The sequence below is a fragment of the Triturus cristatus genome, chromosome 8, assembly GCF_964204655.1.
Source record: "Triturus cristatus chromosome 8, aTriCri1.1, whole genome shotgun sequence".
NCBI lineage: Eukaryota > Metazoa > Chordata > Amphibia > Caudata > Salamandridae > Triturus > Triturus cristatus.
Window position 1 is genome coordinate 73,831,557 of NC_140591.1, and position 13,092 is coordinate 73,844,648.

The window sequence follows — 13,092 nt, forward strand, 5'->3', positions numbered from 1 at the left end:
ACAAGTTGGTAACTTTGGAAAAAGGCTTGTAAAGTAGGTGGGTGATTTTCCAATAGTTTCTTTCCAACTTGTATTTCGTATTGCACTTGGTACTCAGTAGTTAGCAGGGACCATGGGATCTGAATGTGGATGCATAATCACTCTTCCTTAGTACAGATGATGTGATTAGTTCTGGTTTGCGTTTGTGGACGTTTCTGGACAGATCTGCTCAGAAGACGTGGCTATTCCACTATCTAGTGTTGTAATCTGGATGTTACAACCATTCGAGAGGGAAATTTCCAGAGATCAGGAGCTTGTTATCTTTTCCCTAAAAAGGGTTCATGTGCCTTTTTGTAAACCTATATATCGATCCCAGAAATGAGATCTGCTCATAGCAACATCAGGATATGGAAGAAAATCACTGCAAAACAATAGTTTTGGAACAAATTTTAACAGAGCCACACTGGATCTGCATCAAAGAGTACAGAAAAAAAGGAACTGACATTAGATATCTGGGATGACATCATATAGAGCTCTGTGACGTAACATCGAGGAGGTGCCGAAGTAGAGTTGGAGCTTTGACACAACATGCTGGTGTGGGAGAGCTATTTCAACTTTTCCGGATCCTGTCTGGCACCTGGGGGGAAAAGAATCTGCAGGAAGAATTCACTGAAGAGGATGTCCAGCCTGATGACCGGAGATAATTGAAGCCTGTGAATCTATAACCAATCCCAAAGCAGGAGCACTACCATCACACATAAGTAAATTATATCATACTGAAATAACAAATCTCTAGATTTATAATATAACACTTCTCCACCAAAGATTTCTACATCAAATTCATAACCTTCAAAATAATTGTGCTGGTTATGATGAGTCGCAAATATAGGGGGCGGCTTCACTCCCCATGCAGTCTTCTGGCAAGACATAATGAACAAAGGGCTCTTCTTCCTCTTGCCTTTGCTCCCATTTCAGGGCCAAATCTTGCTGTCTGCCAGCCTGTTTTATGAATCCGACTTTCATGTCATCCTTGGAACCATGTCCTGCTTTGGTGGATATGAGCCTAATGCCTGTGCTCAGCACCATTCCTTCTCTGCATACTGCAATTCTGGCATTGCTCCTGGCTTTTCCTGCCCCTGCCCTTGACTTCACACGTGGTGTCTTTCACTCTGGCTTTGTCGACTATGTTTCCACCTCCGACTCACTACGATGAGTCTTTTGTCCCAAATGCACTCATGGGACCTTCAATCATACCCTCACTGATGCCTCCAACCATCGTCAACCCTCCTGATACTTATAACGCTGAACAGATCTTAGCAGCCTCTATTACGCCACCAAAGATCTTGCGGTTTGTTTCAGTATTGGTACCGATACCAACAGCATAAATGCTATTGGATGGGATCCCTTTTCAAAATTATTCTGGGACGTTCTTTGACATAGAGATCACACAGGGAATGTCGATTTTGGACATCTTGTTGACCAAACCCAAGTTCAGTACAGAGTTTTCATGTCAAGAAGATCAGTAGTGAGGAGTATTTCACTCTTTATTTGGACCGCTTTTTGGGTCTATGCTCCTTCTGTGATTGTCACTGGTTGTCTATTGGTGGTCTCCTGGGAGGAGTTCCATTCTTTTGAGGTAGTCCTAGCCAAAGTAGAAGAGTCCTAGAATTGCCTTTACCATTCGTGGAGATTAAGGTAAACCTGTTTAAAGATATGTTTTAGCCTGGCTCCTCCACATTAAAGCCTCAGCTGCCTTTTAATGAAGCATTGATAGATTCTAATATGTCTGCCTTAGTTACGCCAGCTTCTGCACAGGCTGTTCAGTCTCAAGCAACTTGTCATCATTGCTCGGCTCCAGGTGACCCAAAATTACTGTCCTCTCCTCCATCGTATGAGGGCCTTGAGCGTGCGGGCTCCTGTTTCTGCAGGAATTAGTGCAAGGGTTTAGCAATACTTTCCAGTTTACAGTTGGATCAAGACGGTGGGGAGGAAGTTCTCATTCGGGCTTTTGGTTCTTAATCCATGCAATGCCACTTGCCTGATGGTGCGGTATTCACACCCTCTTTGGGACGTGGCACAGAAGTAGTTTGGGGTGGATTTGGGAATACCACACAACTTTTTTTGGTCCTGTTTTAACTCTGAGTTTGATGGGCAGTACTAAAGACTCTTCCTTGGCCCTTCGTAGTCCTGCTTAGATGACATAGTACGAAGTAATGCGCATGGTCGAGCTTGGAGATTGGACACGCCTATATATCTCTGTTGCAATCGAGGTTCCGAAGTTTTACGAGGCTGCACCCCTAACGGTATTGCCAGCACCCTGACCTGATTACGATCTGTATATGCACCGCCTTGAGGAGCACTGAGGCAAAAAACAGCTCTTTTTTTTTTTCTTCTTCCTCCTGGCTTCCCCTGTCAGACCATTTTAATACCGGGGATAATCCTGGTGAGAAGGGAGTTCCTTTCTCTGGCATTGTGTTCCTATGTGCCTATTTTTTCATACATTGGGTATTGTCCTTGTTTTCGGTAACCAGTTTGCCGATCAGCATTTTTTTGTCTGTCTGCCAGTAACTCAGTTTGTCAGCTCTATAGCCATGAGTTGCTGCTTTGAAATTGAGTTTTTTCTTATAGGGAATGCCTCAAATAGTTCTCCGCACAGGCTCTTGTCCTTCGGTTTAGTTGATTCTTTGGTGTTACAAACTGATGGAACACATTGGTGTTCCATGTTTCAGGTCATAGTTCCACTGATAGGCGTAGTATCAACACAAGCAATTGTGTGCAGATTGTGCAAGCTGGCATAGCCCTTGGTCCCTGTGTCTGGGTAATTGATAGGAATGTATGACTGTATTCCGCAGGCGTTTAGGACGCATGCTTTCCGAACGCCGTCTTTTGTACGAATGCATCTTTAGGACGCATTTTTTCAGCGTTCAAGTAACGACTTGCTTCAGGGGGTGCTAGATTTTCTTATAGTTTAATTAATATTCCAACTCCAGTCTGCGCAACAGTAAGGACGGTGTTGGACTTTAAATCCAACACCATTCCACCAATGCGCCCCCTAAAAGCAAGTCGTTGGTACGGCTTGGGTGCTGAACGAATGCATGCTAATGCCGCATTCAGTCTATTGCTGGTGCAGTGTTGGTACAGAGTGAATCCGGCTTTGTCCGAAAGGACTTTTACCAATTGGAATGACAGCACTTAGTGGGGGCTGGTTGAAAAATGCTATTGGCATGTTTGACTGGACTGTGATCTGAAAGCAAGAACAGGTTATTTTTCTGTATCTAGCCGTTGTGTTGTACCCCCGTCCAGAGGAGGTAAATTATATACGTCAGTGGATTTTCCCTCTCCTGTGTGCTCATCGTGTTTGGCAACAGTCATTTGTGCGAGGCGTCTGTTCGGTTCTGAGACCTCTGTGCGATTTTCCCCTTTTGGGCAGAACTTTAGCAAAAGCTTCATGTTTTAAACACTTTTGTCATTTCTAAGTTGAAAGGTGGTCGTTCGAATGATTCCTGTGCTTGTTGCAGTTAGTCAGACTGCAAAGGATCACAAGCAGTTGCCTTTGCTTCCTTTGCTTCTGTTGTTTTGGATTACCTCTGTGAGTAGGAGAGCGAGGAGGGTGGGGGGTGGAGGGAGCCACCTCTCGAGACTGGATATGCTGTTCGTAGGTTGCTCGCTTCTGGGCATCAATAGGGATTAAGGGTAATCCTTACATTTTGTGGTATATTTGTGTTTGCTGTCTTGGCCTACATGATGACTGGCGACTCTGTTTTTTCAGTTGAATTTTCTCCTTGCTGTTATGAACCTTACTGGGCCTATTTGGTTCTAATTCTGTGTATGAACCATGCCCAGTTGTAATATAGTTGTTTAGTTTTTTGGCTGTGTTTCAGTATCAGTTTAGTTTGTGTTCCAACTTAGTCATTTTGTGCTCAACCCATAAGATCTGGACTGTTGGCATCGTTCCAGCTTCCTCCTCTGAATTTCAGTTTCCTTATCATGTTGGAAAGTGATTGGAAATTACCTACAGAGGTCGCTTTGACGTTGGACGACGTTTTAGTTGGCTGGTACTTATTTTATACCCTTTTTCTGAGGTTGGTTAGATGACCTGCCCCAAGCTCTGCTTGCATGCATTGTATAAAAAATACAATAATTCCTGGCATGCTGCAACAAAACAATGATGTGGCAGGCTCTTATTATCGATTTCTATATTTTAAGTGTTTTTAGGGATGCCAGTCCTACCCTGTTTTGGCAGAGCGGTTTCTTTTCCATTATTCAGATGTTTTTCAAGTGTGTGGGTCAATCTTGTTCCTCATCAATTGTATGATCTCCATCTTTGGCCTGCAGGGATAGTGGTCTACACTGGGACATGGCTCTTGACTGAGCTTCTTTTCAGAACCCCTTCTGTGGGTGTCTTGCTTTGGTTTCTGTTTAAAGATGTGAGGTAGAAGTGTGCATCAGAAGAATAAATTGCTGGCTACTTTGTTTTCCTGTATATTCATGACCAACTGCCCACCTCCACATTCTTAGGAGCTTGTGGTATGTTTACTATGATTCCAAGTTGAATTTTTCACTGCATTCCTATCTCTTTCATCAAGCCCCAGAGTGGAGTAGAGTGGAGGCATCCTACCACTTGCTAGTGTGAGAAACCCATTTCAATTTTTCTTGATCTAGTCCGGCACCTGAACTTCAAGCGGTGCGAAATCTGCAGGTAGATAGAGTAGCCACTAGAAACATTGCTACCAAATGTAACTAACGTATTCTTCACGTATACCCATGAGTGGTTTACCCATAAACAATATGCAGTCTAATTATGTGGCTCAAACACTGGCTTTGAAAACAACATTTGTCAGAGAAGCAAGTGTAAAAAAAATCCCAACCTCGTATTGGGCAGGAGGGAGGATTGTGTGTTAATCTATGAAAGGTATCCACGTTGGAGAACTGTAGCAAAGGGTAAATAACGTCTTCCTTTGCCAGCTTCAGACCTTCATAAATGGACCTTTCAAAAACTGCCGACGCAGTACAGTGGTTTCTCTCTGCACGCCAATTGTTTTACAAATGTTTGGATTCTTCATACCTCTTATGTTTAGACATGACTCTTTTGTACTGCTAATATAGAAAGTGATATATTTCAATGTACTGAGGCAATAATACAAGCTCTTCCCCACTTGACTGAACCCGCATTACCCACCCGCAGCACAAAGATGATGACTCTCCCAGAGCAAGAAAGAGAACAAGATGTCTCATATAAGACTGTCACCTTCACACATGATGTTTAAGATAGAACGCATGTGTTGCCTTGTCTGCAAACACCTCCTCATATTCCCCACATGTCCCACTTTGCGGTACTGCCCGTGATTTAAAAACGGTGCATGTTTTTGTGATTCACAGTCGTATAATCTCTGGGGAGCATATGTAAACACCTAACTATTGCCATTGAAAAATGTATTTTTTGGATCTATATCGATCTCTCATTTGTCTATCTTTACTGTCTGTGAATCTGTTATACAAATATTGTATTTTGATGATGACAGACACAAGTACATTCTACTATTCCTCTGTGCCCAAAAGCTAATGAACTGTCCTTTCCTGCTCTTCTGCATCTTTTCCTAAGGTGAGAGTATTCTTGTTTGCAAGAACACTGAGAGGGCAAAGGGGATAAGCTTGTTGCAGGGATCCCTGAAACCTGTCCACAGCTGTCTGGCAAGAAGAGAGGGAGAAGGAGTTACTGGCAGCATGGTTCGAGCCATCCTTGAGGTAAGGGGTTTGATTGGAGAGTAATGAGCACTCAAGCTTCAGCATAGTCTCCAGGGGTTGGTACAGTCCCCCGTCTTCCTCCAAATTCATGTGCAGCCAAGGCGTACTCTGGTGACATGTAGGAGCTAGGAGAGAGATGTTGGAACTCTGAGCGGTGACTCCTGTCCTAAGACAGCAGACTTTTGGTACCTTTCTGGTTGTGGACTCAATTATACTTGAAGAAAGGGTGATAGCATTGAGGTGGGCTGAAGGAGGTGATTGCTGGTAGTGACAGGACCTTGACAGATTGGAGTGCCTGGTATTTAGGAGATATGGCGCCACAGCCTGGGGCATTTACAACTGTGTTCTTCTTTTCCATTGCCAGTCTGCCTGTTTAGCTTGTGCTGTCACCAAGTGAACCACACACACACACACACGCACGTATGCTGTAAGAAGCGTGCTCATAATGTACTTCAGAGTTCAGAAGCTATCCCCCCTTTTGCCAAGCGACACCAGACGCTCCTGGGAAGACTTTAATTCTCTGCAAACATAACCAACCTCAGTCCACCCCTGGCCTACTTACTATCTCTAACATTAAGATTGCATATTGCTGGAGATGATTTCACGCACTTTGGTGTAAATACTCCATGTAGTAATTAGCCCATGGTGATTAAACAGAGGCAAAATCTGTCCTTTTTAATTCACTTGTAGAATGAAATTGGGCTACCGAAACGTCCAAAATTCGCTTTGTAGGTGAACTTGCAAAACCAGTGAATGTTGTGGTTTTGTCGGTTCTTGTGGATCTAACTGGCAAAAAAAGGTCCAGGGAGAACCACAAAAAGTATTTTGAGGAGCCAAACGTAACTCCCATTCAAACGAGTGTCGAATACAACCTCATGAGGATTGTTGAACCCCAATTGGCGGGGGAGCACAGGGCAGATGGGCTACTGGGTTGAGGTTGTTGGCCACTGGTGTCAAGGTCCAATCCTACTGCGGCTTTCGAAACTTGGGCCATGTGCATGCCTATCTGCTGTTGACTCTTAGGGCATCAGAGGTAAGGAGTCACAGGATTCTAAGGGAGGTAGTGATGACTGAAAAAACGCAATGTTCACCCCAGTACTTATCTTTTTGAAAAAGAAAGGGTTTAAAAAATAATATATACTATACAGCACTAAACACTACACAATCCATTTTGAGAAGACAGACTTATTTTCCTTGATCATGATTGCCCTGTGCGCAGTACACCGCTACTGCTCTCTGTGATTTCTGACTCAGATGACTCTGTTACTTATATCCCAGTAAACCTTAACAGGAGCATGAATTAGACACAGGTGCAGATTATGTTCCTGATAAGTTCAAATACCCAGTCAGTTCAGTTTGTTATTGCCGTGGTGTTGTAGTTCATAGAAAACTCCTTGCCTCACTTCAGTGCGTTGCAACAACTGCAGTCAGAGGCCGACAGTGCTTGCGTTTTGTTCCTGCAGCAGTTGCAGGTGAGGCTGTGCACAACTCATGTCTTTGACATACATGGAAACAGATGGATGCCTCGCGGTAGGGCTTGGGGAGCAATTCCAGGGTTTTCTACAGTTGCAGCCAGCTTCAGATCCGGCACAGTCCGAGCACACAGGAAGGCAGTTGAAGTGTGCCTCAGCTGGTGTGTGGTTGTCACAGAATGGCTGTTGTTGCCCAACTCGGGCCAGTGCACAAGTCCTGCAGCAAGGCAGTTGTAGCCAAACACGAGCCGGTGCATGAATCGCGCAGCAAGGCAGTTGTAGCCAAACGCGAGCCGGTGCATGAATCGCGCAGCAAGGCAGTTGTAGCCAAACGCGAGCCGGTGCATGAATCGCGCAGCAAGGCAGTTGTAGCCCAACTTTCTTGATGGAAGCCATAGAGATCCACTGTAGCATGAGTCACTTCTGGGTTCACAGGTCACTCCTGGTTTGGCCCTGTCAGTGCACTTTCTCAGAGTATACCACAGACTAAGAACATACTGGTGTTCTCCTGGACGGTATCTGCTCCTGCAGGGTCCGGCAATCTCTCTCTCTCTCAGCAGGTAGGCGGTCAAACATCTTGTCTCCAAGTAGACCCTCTGCTCTTCCAGCAGAAAGTTCAGACTTCTGTTGATGTCCCCTCAGATCACACAGCAGTCCTTCGAGAACTGTGCGGAGCACTCCCTTCCTTGGTCATGAAGAACTTTGAATAGAAACAAAGTGGGGTGGTTTGGATCCCACTTTTATACACAGTTTTTAGATCAGCGAGGTGGATTCGCTGTCCCAAACTTCAGAATAGGCTTAGGATGGGTCTTTTCAAGTGTCCCTCTCAGGCTGTTCTCCAGACACACCCTTTGTGTGAGTTCTCTGCTCTTGATTGTCATCAGTCTTCCTTAAGCACTAATCGGGGACAGACAAAAGGGCATGGCTAACCTGGAAACTGCTTCACTTTGCACCACAGAACCTGTAGTCCCACTCCATCAACCAAATAACAGTTCTTCGAAAGAAATAATCAGCAGCCCCTTACAAGCAAAGTCTTCACATGGCATTTTTAAATGAAGCATTGTCTCCATCATATTCCCTTCAGTGCCTGACTTCCCACCCTCCAGCCACAGGAATGCAGGCAGTACGCTTTCACTGCCTAGGGAAAGAGCGCGATTGAGAACATTGGCAGAAAATAGTGGGAGGGGAAGGAATTATGCAGTCTATAGGTTACTTTGGGGGAAAAATGTAAATATCCCATCACAGTTGTACAGGTGGCACCTTCGATATCAAAGTAGGCAGAATGGCTCATTGCAACTATAGCACTGCACTTCAGAGATTTTTATATTATTTTCTCTTTTGACATCTGTTAACGCTTCCTGGGCTACTGCACTTCTCAACCTGCTGATTTGAGGTAGAGATGGCAACTCCCATAAGAGCAGAATGCAACGGTGAGGGGACGGAGGGCAGAAATGTCGCGGGGGAGGAGGGTGCGGTATGTCGGAGTTCAGGAGATGGGGAGGTACCAAGGTCATAGTAGGGATGTACAGAGGGAATTGCTGGGTTGAAGGGGAACCTACTACTTTTAATACATTAAATATTCTGTCAAGGGAGCTATTCATTGTACATGGTCCTGTTTAATGAAGCTATTGCGCCAAGATCTAAATCAGACCCTTGGTGCCATCCAATGAGCCCAGATACTGAAGTCCCTGTATTTTCAACTGTCTCCAATCCTTGTCACTGCTGACAAATGCTGAACCCATATCGCTTGGAGTTACTTTCCCTCTTACCATGTGTATATCAGCATAGAATGTTTATGTGCTATCTCTCGTTCACTAAAGAGACACACGCAGATGGCATACTGCCAAGGTGAGAACACCCACATTACACGAGCACGACGTCTGTTCAGGCAGAATCTTCAGGCCTTTTGTGCTGTCTTGCTTGCCTCTTTCATTTCTCCAAATGACACAGACTCTGCTTCTGACAGATCATTGTTGGTGGCGTAGCCAGCACTCCTGATGACGTGCGGCTGTATGCCTCGTGCACGCTTCTGGCTACCAGTCTGGAGCGCGAGCAGCAGGGAGAGAGTGTCCAGGGCGCTGTCAGAGGTGGTGCCATTGAGGCCTGTGTGGAATGGCTGCTGAAGAATGAGTTCATCCAAATTCTGGAAGAGGAGAAGGATGGAACAAAAGGTGAGTATGAGTGATACAAGCATTGTTAGATGATGCACCAGGCATAATGCAGTGGAGAAGTTATTGTTTACTGTGTAAACACAAGGAGATGATGGACGGAGTGCTGAACCTTTTCAGACACTCATCCCCAGTCACAGATCTGGGTTGAATCCATCCTCGTTCTTTAGTTCACTTCGCCACCCCAGTTCAGACCCAGCCATATTCAAATCAGTCTGACCCTGTGCCTCATGGTATTGGTATTGGTATTGGTATTGGTAGGGGTTTTTTATAGAGCGCACAACTCACCCTGGGGCATCTAGGCGCTTAACTGGGAGAATGCGGGAGAAAAAGTAACCACAATGACCGGGAACCGATTAGAACAGGAAAGTTTTTAATTTCTTCCTGAAAGCAGTCAGCGACTGAGTATCACGGACTGCTAACGGAAGTCTGTTCCAATAGTTAGGGGCCAAGAATGAGAAGGATCTGCCTCCCGTCCGCGTGAGGCGGATTCTGGGAACTTGAAGGAGGTCCAGAGAGTTGGATCTAAGGTTTCTCTGAGAGGAATATTTGACCACTTTCTTACGAAGGTAGTGAGGCCCACTTCCCCTTAGAGCCTTGTAAGTCAGACTGCAGATCTTAAAGATAGATCGATTTCTAACATTCAGCCAATGCAGTTCTCTCAGCAAAGGTGAAGAGGCTGAGCCTGGAGGGCGATTCAAGACAAGCCGTGCTGCCGTATTTTGGATAACCTGAAGTTTAGCCAGGTGGATTTGGCTCACTTCAGCCAGCATCGCATTTCCATAATCTAAGCGACTGATAACCATTGCCTGGACTAAGGTTCTGCGCTGTGAAATAGGGAGAAATGGGAAGATTTTCCTAAGCAACCTTAGCCCGTAATAGCAAGAGCTGGTTGTTGCCGCTACCTGATCTTTCATAGATAGGGTCTGGTCCAAATAGATCCCAAGGGTCTTGACCAACTTCTGGGGAGTGGGGGGGGGACCAAGTTGATTGGGCCACCATTCATCCGACCAGCTGTTATTCGCTTTACCTAAAAGCATAACCTCCGTTTTACCGGGGTTAAGCTGGAGGCAGTTTCTCGACATCCAGTCAAAGATGGCCAGCATACCGGCGGCAAAGCGGGATTTGTCGAGATCTGGGTCCGTACCAATTGTGAACATTAGCTGGGTGTCATCAGCATATGACACAATTTCGAAACCCAGATGCTCGACTACTTTTGCCAGAGGAGCCATATATAAATTGAAGAGAGTAGGGCTCAAGCAAGAGCCCTGAGGGACTCCCCTGTCCAGCAGCATTTTTTTTTAAACAAACGGTCCCAGCATAACAGTTTGCGTGCGACCCAATAGGTACTGTTCTAGCCATTTCCAGGCTTGACCTTTAATGCCACAATCCTGGAGTCTCTCCAACAGCTTCGAATGTGAGATCGTATCGAAGGCTGGGGAGAGATCAAGGAGAATCAGAATAACTGATCCTCCTTTATCAACAGTTAGCCTCAGAGAGTCAGTAACGGCCAGCACAGCCGTCTCTGTACTGAATCCGGGACGAAAACCGGACTGAGATGGATCTAAAAGATGGTTTTCCTCTAAGTACAGGCTAAGTTGGCTGTTAATGTGACTTTCCAAGATTTTCCCTAGGAGAGGTAGCAGGGAAATGGGGCGATAGTTAGCCAAGATCAAGGGGTCAGCCGATGATTTCTTCAGTATGGGACAGACGACCGCCTCTTTCCAAGCAGTCGGAATTGTGGCCGAAGTGATGGAATTATTAAATAAATCTCGGATAGCGGGGGCACAGCTTAAGGCCAGATCTGCCATGATTTTGGGAGGACAGATATCCCATGGTGAGCCCGATTTCGCTCTCAAAAGAGCTTTAATCACCTGTTCAACTGTAACCAAAGAAAAGCAGTTGAGGGAACATGCATTTGTGTTATTTTGATTCCGGGGCGATTGAAAGGAAGCGATCTGAGAGTTAGTAGTGGTGGGGAAATTAGCATAGATGTTCAGAATTTTTTCCCGAAAGAAGGAGGCCAGGGAGTCACATAGCTCTTGTGTTTCTGGGGGCCGCTGTCTGCAGGCTTTTGGCGAGACAAAGTCCCGTACAACCTTAAATAGGGGTTTCTGAGAGTTGCTCGCATTATCGATTTGATCAATAATATAGTGCTGTCTGGCAGCCTTTAAGTTCAGGTGGTATTTGGACAAAGCCCTCTTATATAGTGTTCTATTTTCCTCTGATTTGTCCAAGCGCCATCTCCTTTCCAGGTGCCGGCAGCTAGACCTTTCTAGCTTCACAGTACCTGAGAACCAGGGAGTAGAATCTCTCTGGGGCCTAGATTTCACTAACTTCTTTGGGACAGTTTTGTCCAAAGCTCCTTCCAGTGCAGTATTAAAAATTTCCAATTGTTCACTAATATCTCTAGTGTTGTCTGATTTATATATGGAAAAGGTCTCATTAAATGCCGCCGGGGAAAGATTGTCCCATCTTCTACGAAGCCTTGGGGATTGTTTAGTGGGCTGTATTGTACTTAGTTCTACCAGGCAAGTTATGTGGACCGTAATCATATAATAATGATCGGTCCATGGAAGGGGATAGGGAGGGTCACAATGGATCCGATCCGAGTTGGAGAAAAGTAGATCTAATAGATGCCCAGCATTGTGGGTAGGACCCTCTATTCGTTGAGTAAGATCTAAGAGTTTAAGAGAAGCCAGTAATTTAATGACTTCAGGGTCCTCTACTTTCTCTCCATGAAAATTGAAATCCCCCAACAAAAGGAAGATGTTAGCTGCAAGTATGTGAAGAGCAAGATATTCTACTAACACATCATGGGAACAGTCCAGCCCGAACTGCCAAGCCAGGTCTTCCCTGGACCGGAATCAAGCATCCTGGGACCGGTTTCGGTATAACACCCCTCATTAGCCTGGCTAGCTTGAATCCAGTGGCAAAGTGAGCAAGGGACCCATGTCTGGGCATACCCTGCCAACTTAGCTGGGTCTGAACTGGGGTGGCGCAGTGAGCTTAAGAACGATGATGGATTCAACCCACATCTATGACTGGGGGTAAGTGTCTGAAAAATGTCAGAGCTCCATCCATCATCTCCTTGTGTTTGCATTGTTTACCGTGTGTCAGAATACTATGTTATAGTACAAATACTTAAATTGTTAATAGTTTTAGTCTTTGAGTTTTAATTTTAAACGCTTTAAAGCATGGGAATCCATTAAGCATAATAGATACTATGTATACACAGATGTAAGAAACAAGTATAATATATGAAGTAATAAAGTGTTACTTTCCTTCAGTCGTCGTAGCTGCTCGTAATAATGAATGGTGGTTCTCTTTCTATACAGACACATGCCTATGCTTATCCTTTAATTTAGCCTGAGAACTTACGTTTTTAATCATAACTCATTACTTTAAAGTCCTGATGAATGCACTTGGCTTGGATTGTTGTAATAGGTGCTGAAACTAGTCAACTATGTATGGGTGTCCATAAATGACAGATAAAGTCAGGTGACAAATATCATTTTATCCATGCCATCACACATAGATACAATTAAAACTGGGTAATGTCGTCCAGTGCGTGACATTATACTTGTTATAGGTCTTTATATAGTTGTTAATACGTTGTAATGAGTTTTGATGCATTAAAGGTATGCACAGATAGCTAATGTAACACAGCAGCTATAACACACAAGTGTCCCAATAAGATCTTAGGTGCTATCTAAAACCTTTATTAC

General features: G+C 44.8%; 1 protein-coding gene across 4 annotated transcripts in view; it reads left to right on the top strand.

The window, feature by feature from the left end:
- POLQ (DNA polymerase theta) overlaps window positions 1–13,092 on the top strand; it is a 580,345-nt gene that overhangs the window by 148,756 nt on the left and 418,497 nt on the right. For all 4 annotated transcript variants that reach the window (XM_085621032.1, XM_085621029.1, XM_085621031.1 and 1 more), the window contains exons 11-12: window positions 5,582–5,724; window positions 9,163–9,367. In XM_085621032.1, the coding sequence (XP_085477158.1) occupies window positions 5,582–5,724; window positions 9,163–9,367 (348 nt within the window). The remainder of the gene's footprint in view (window positions 1–5,581; window positions 5,725–9,162; window positions 9,368–13,092) is intronic.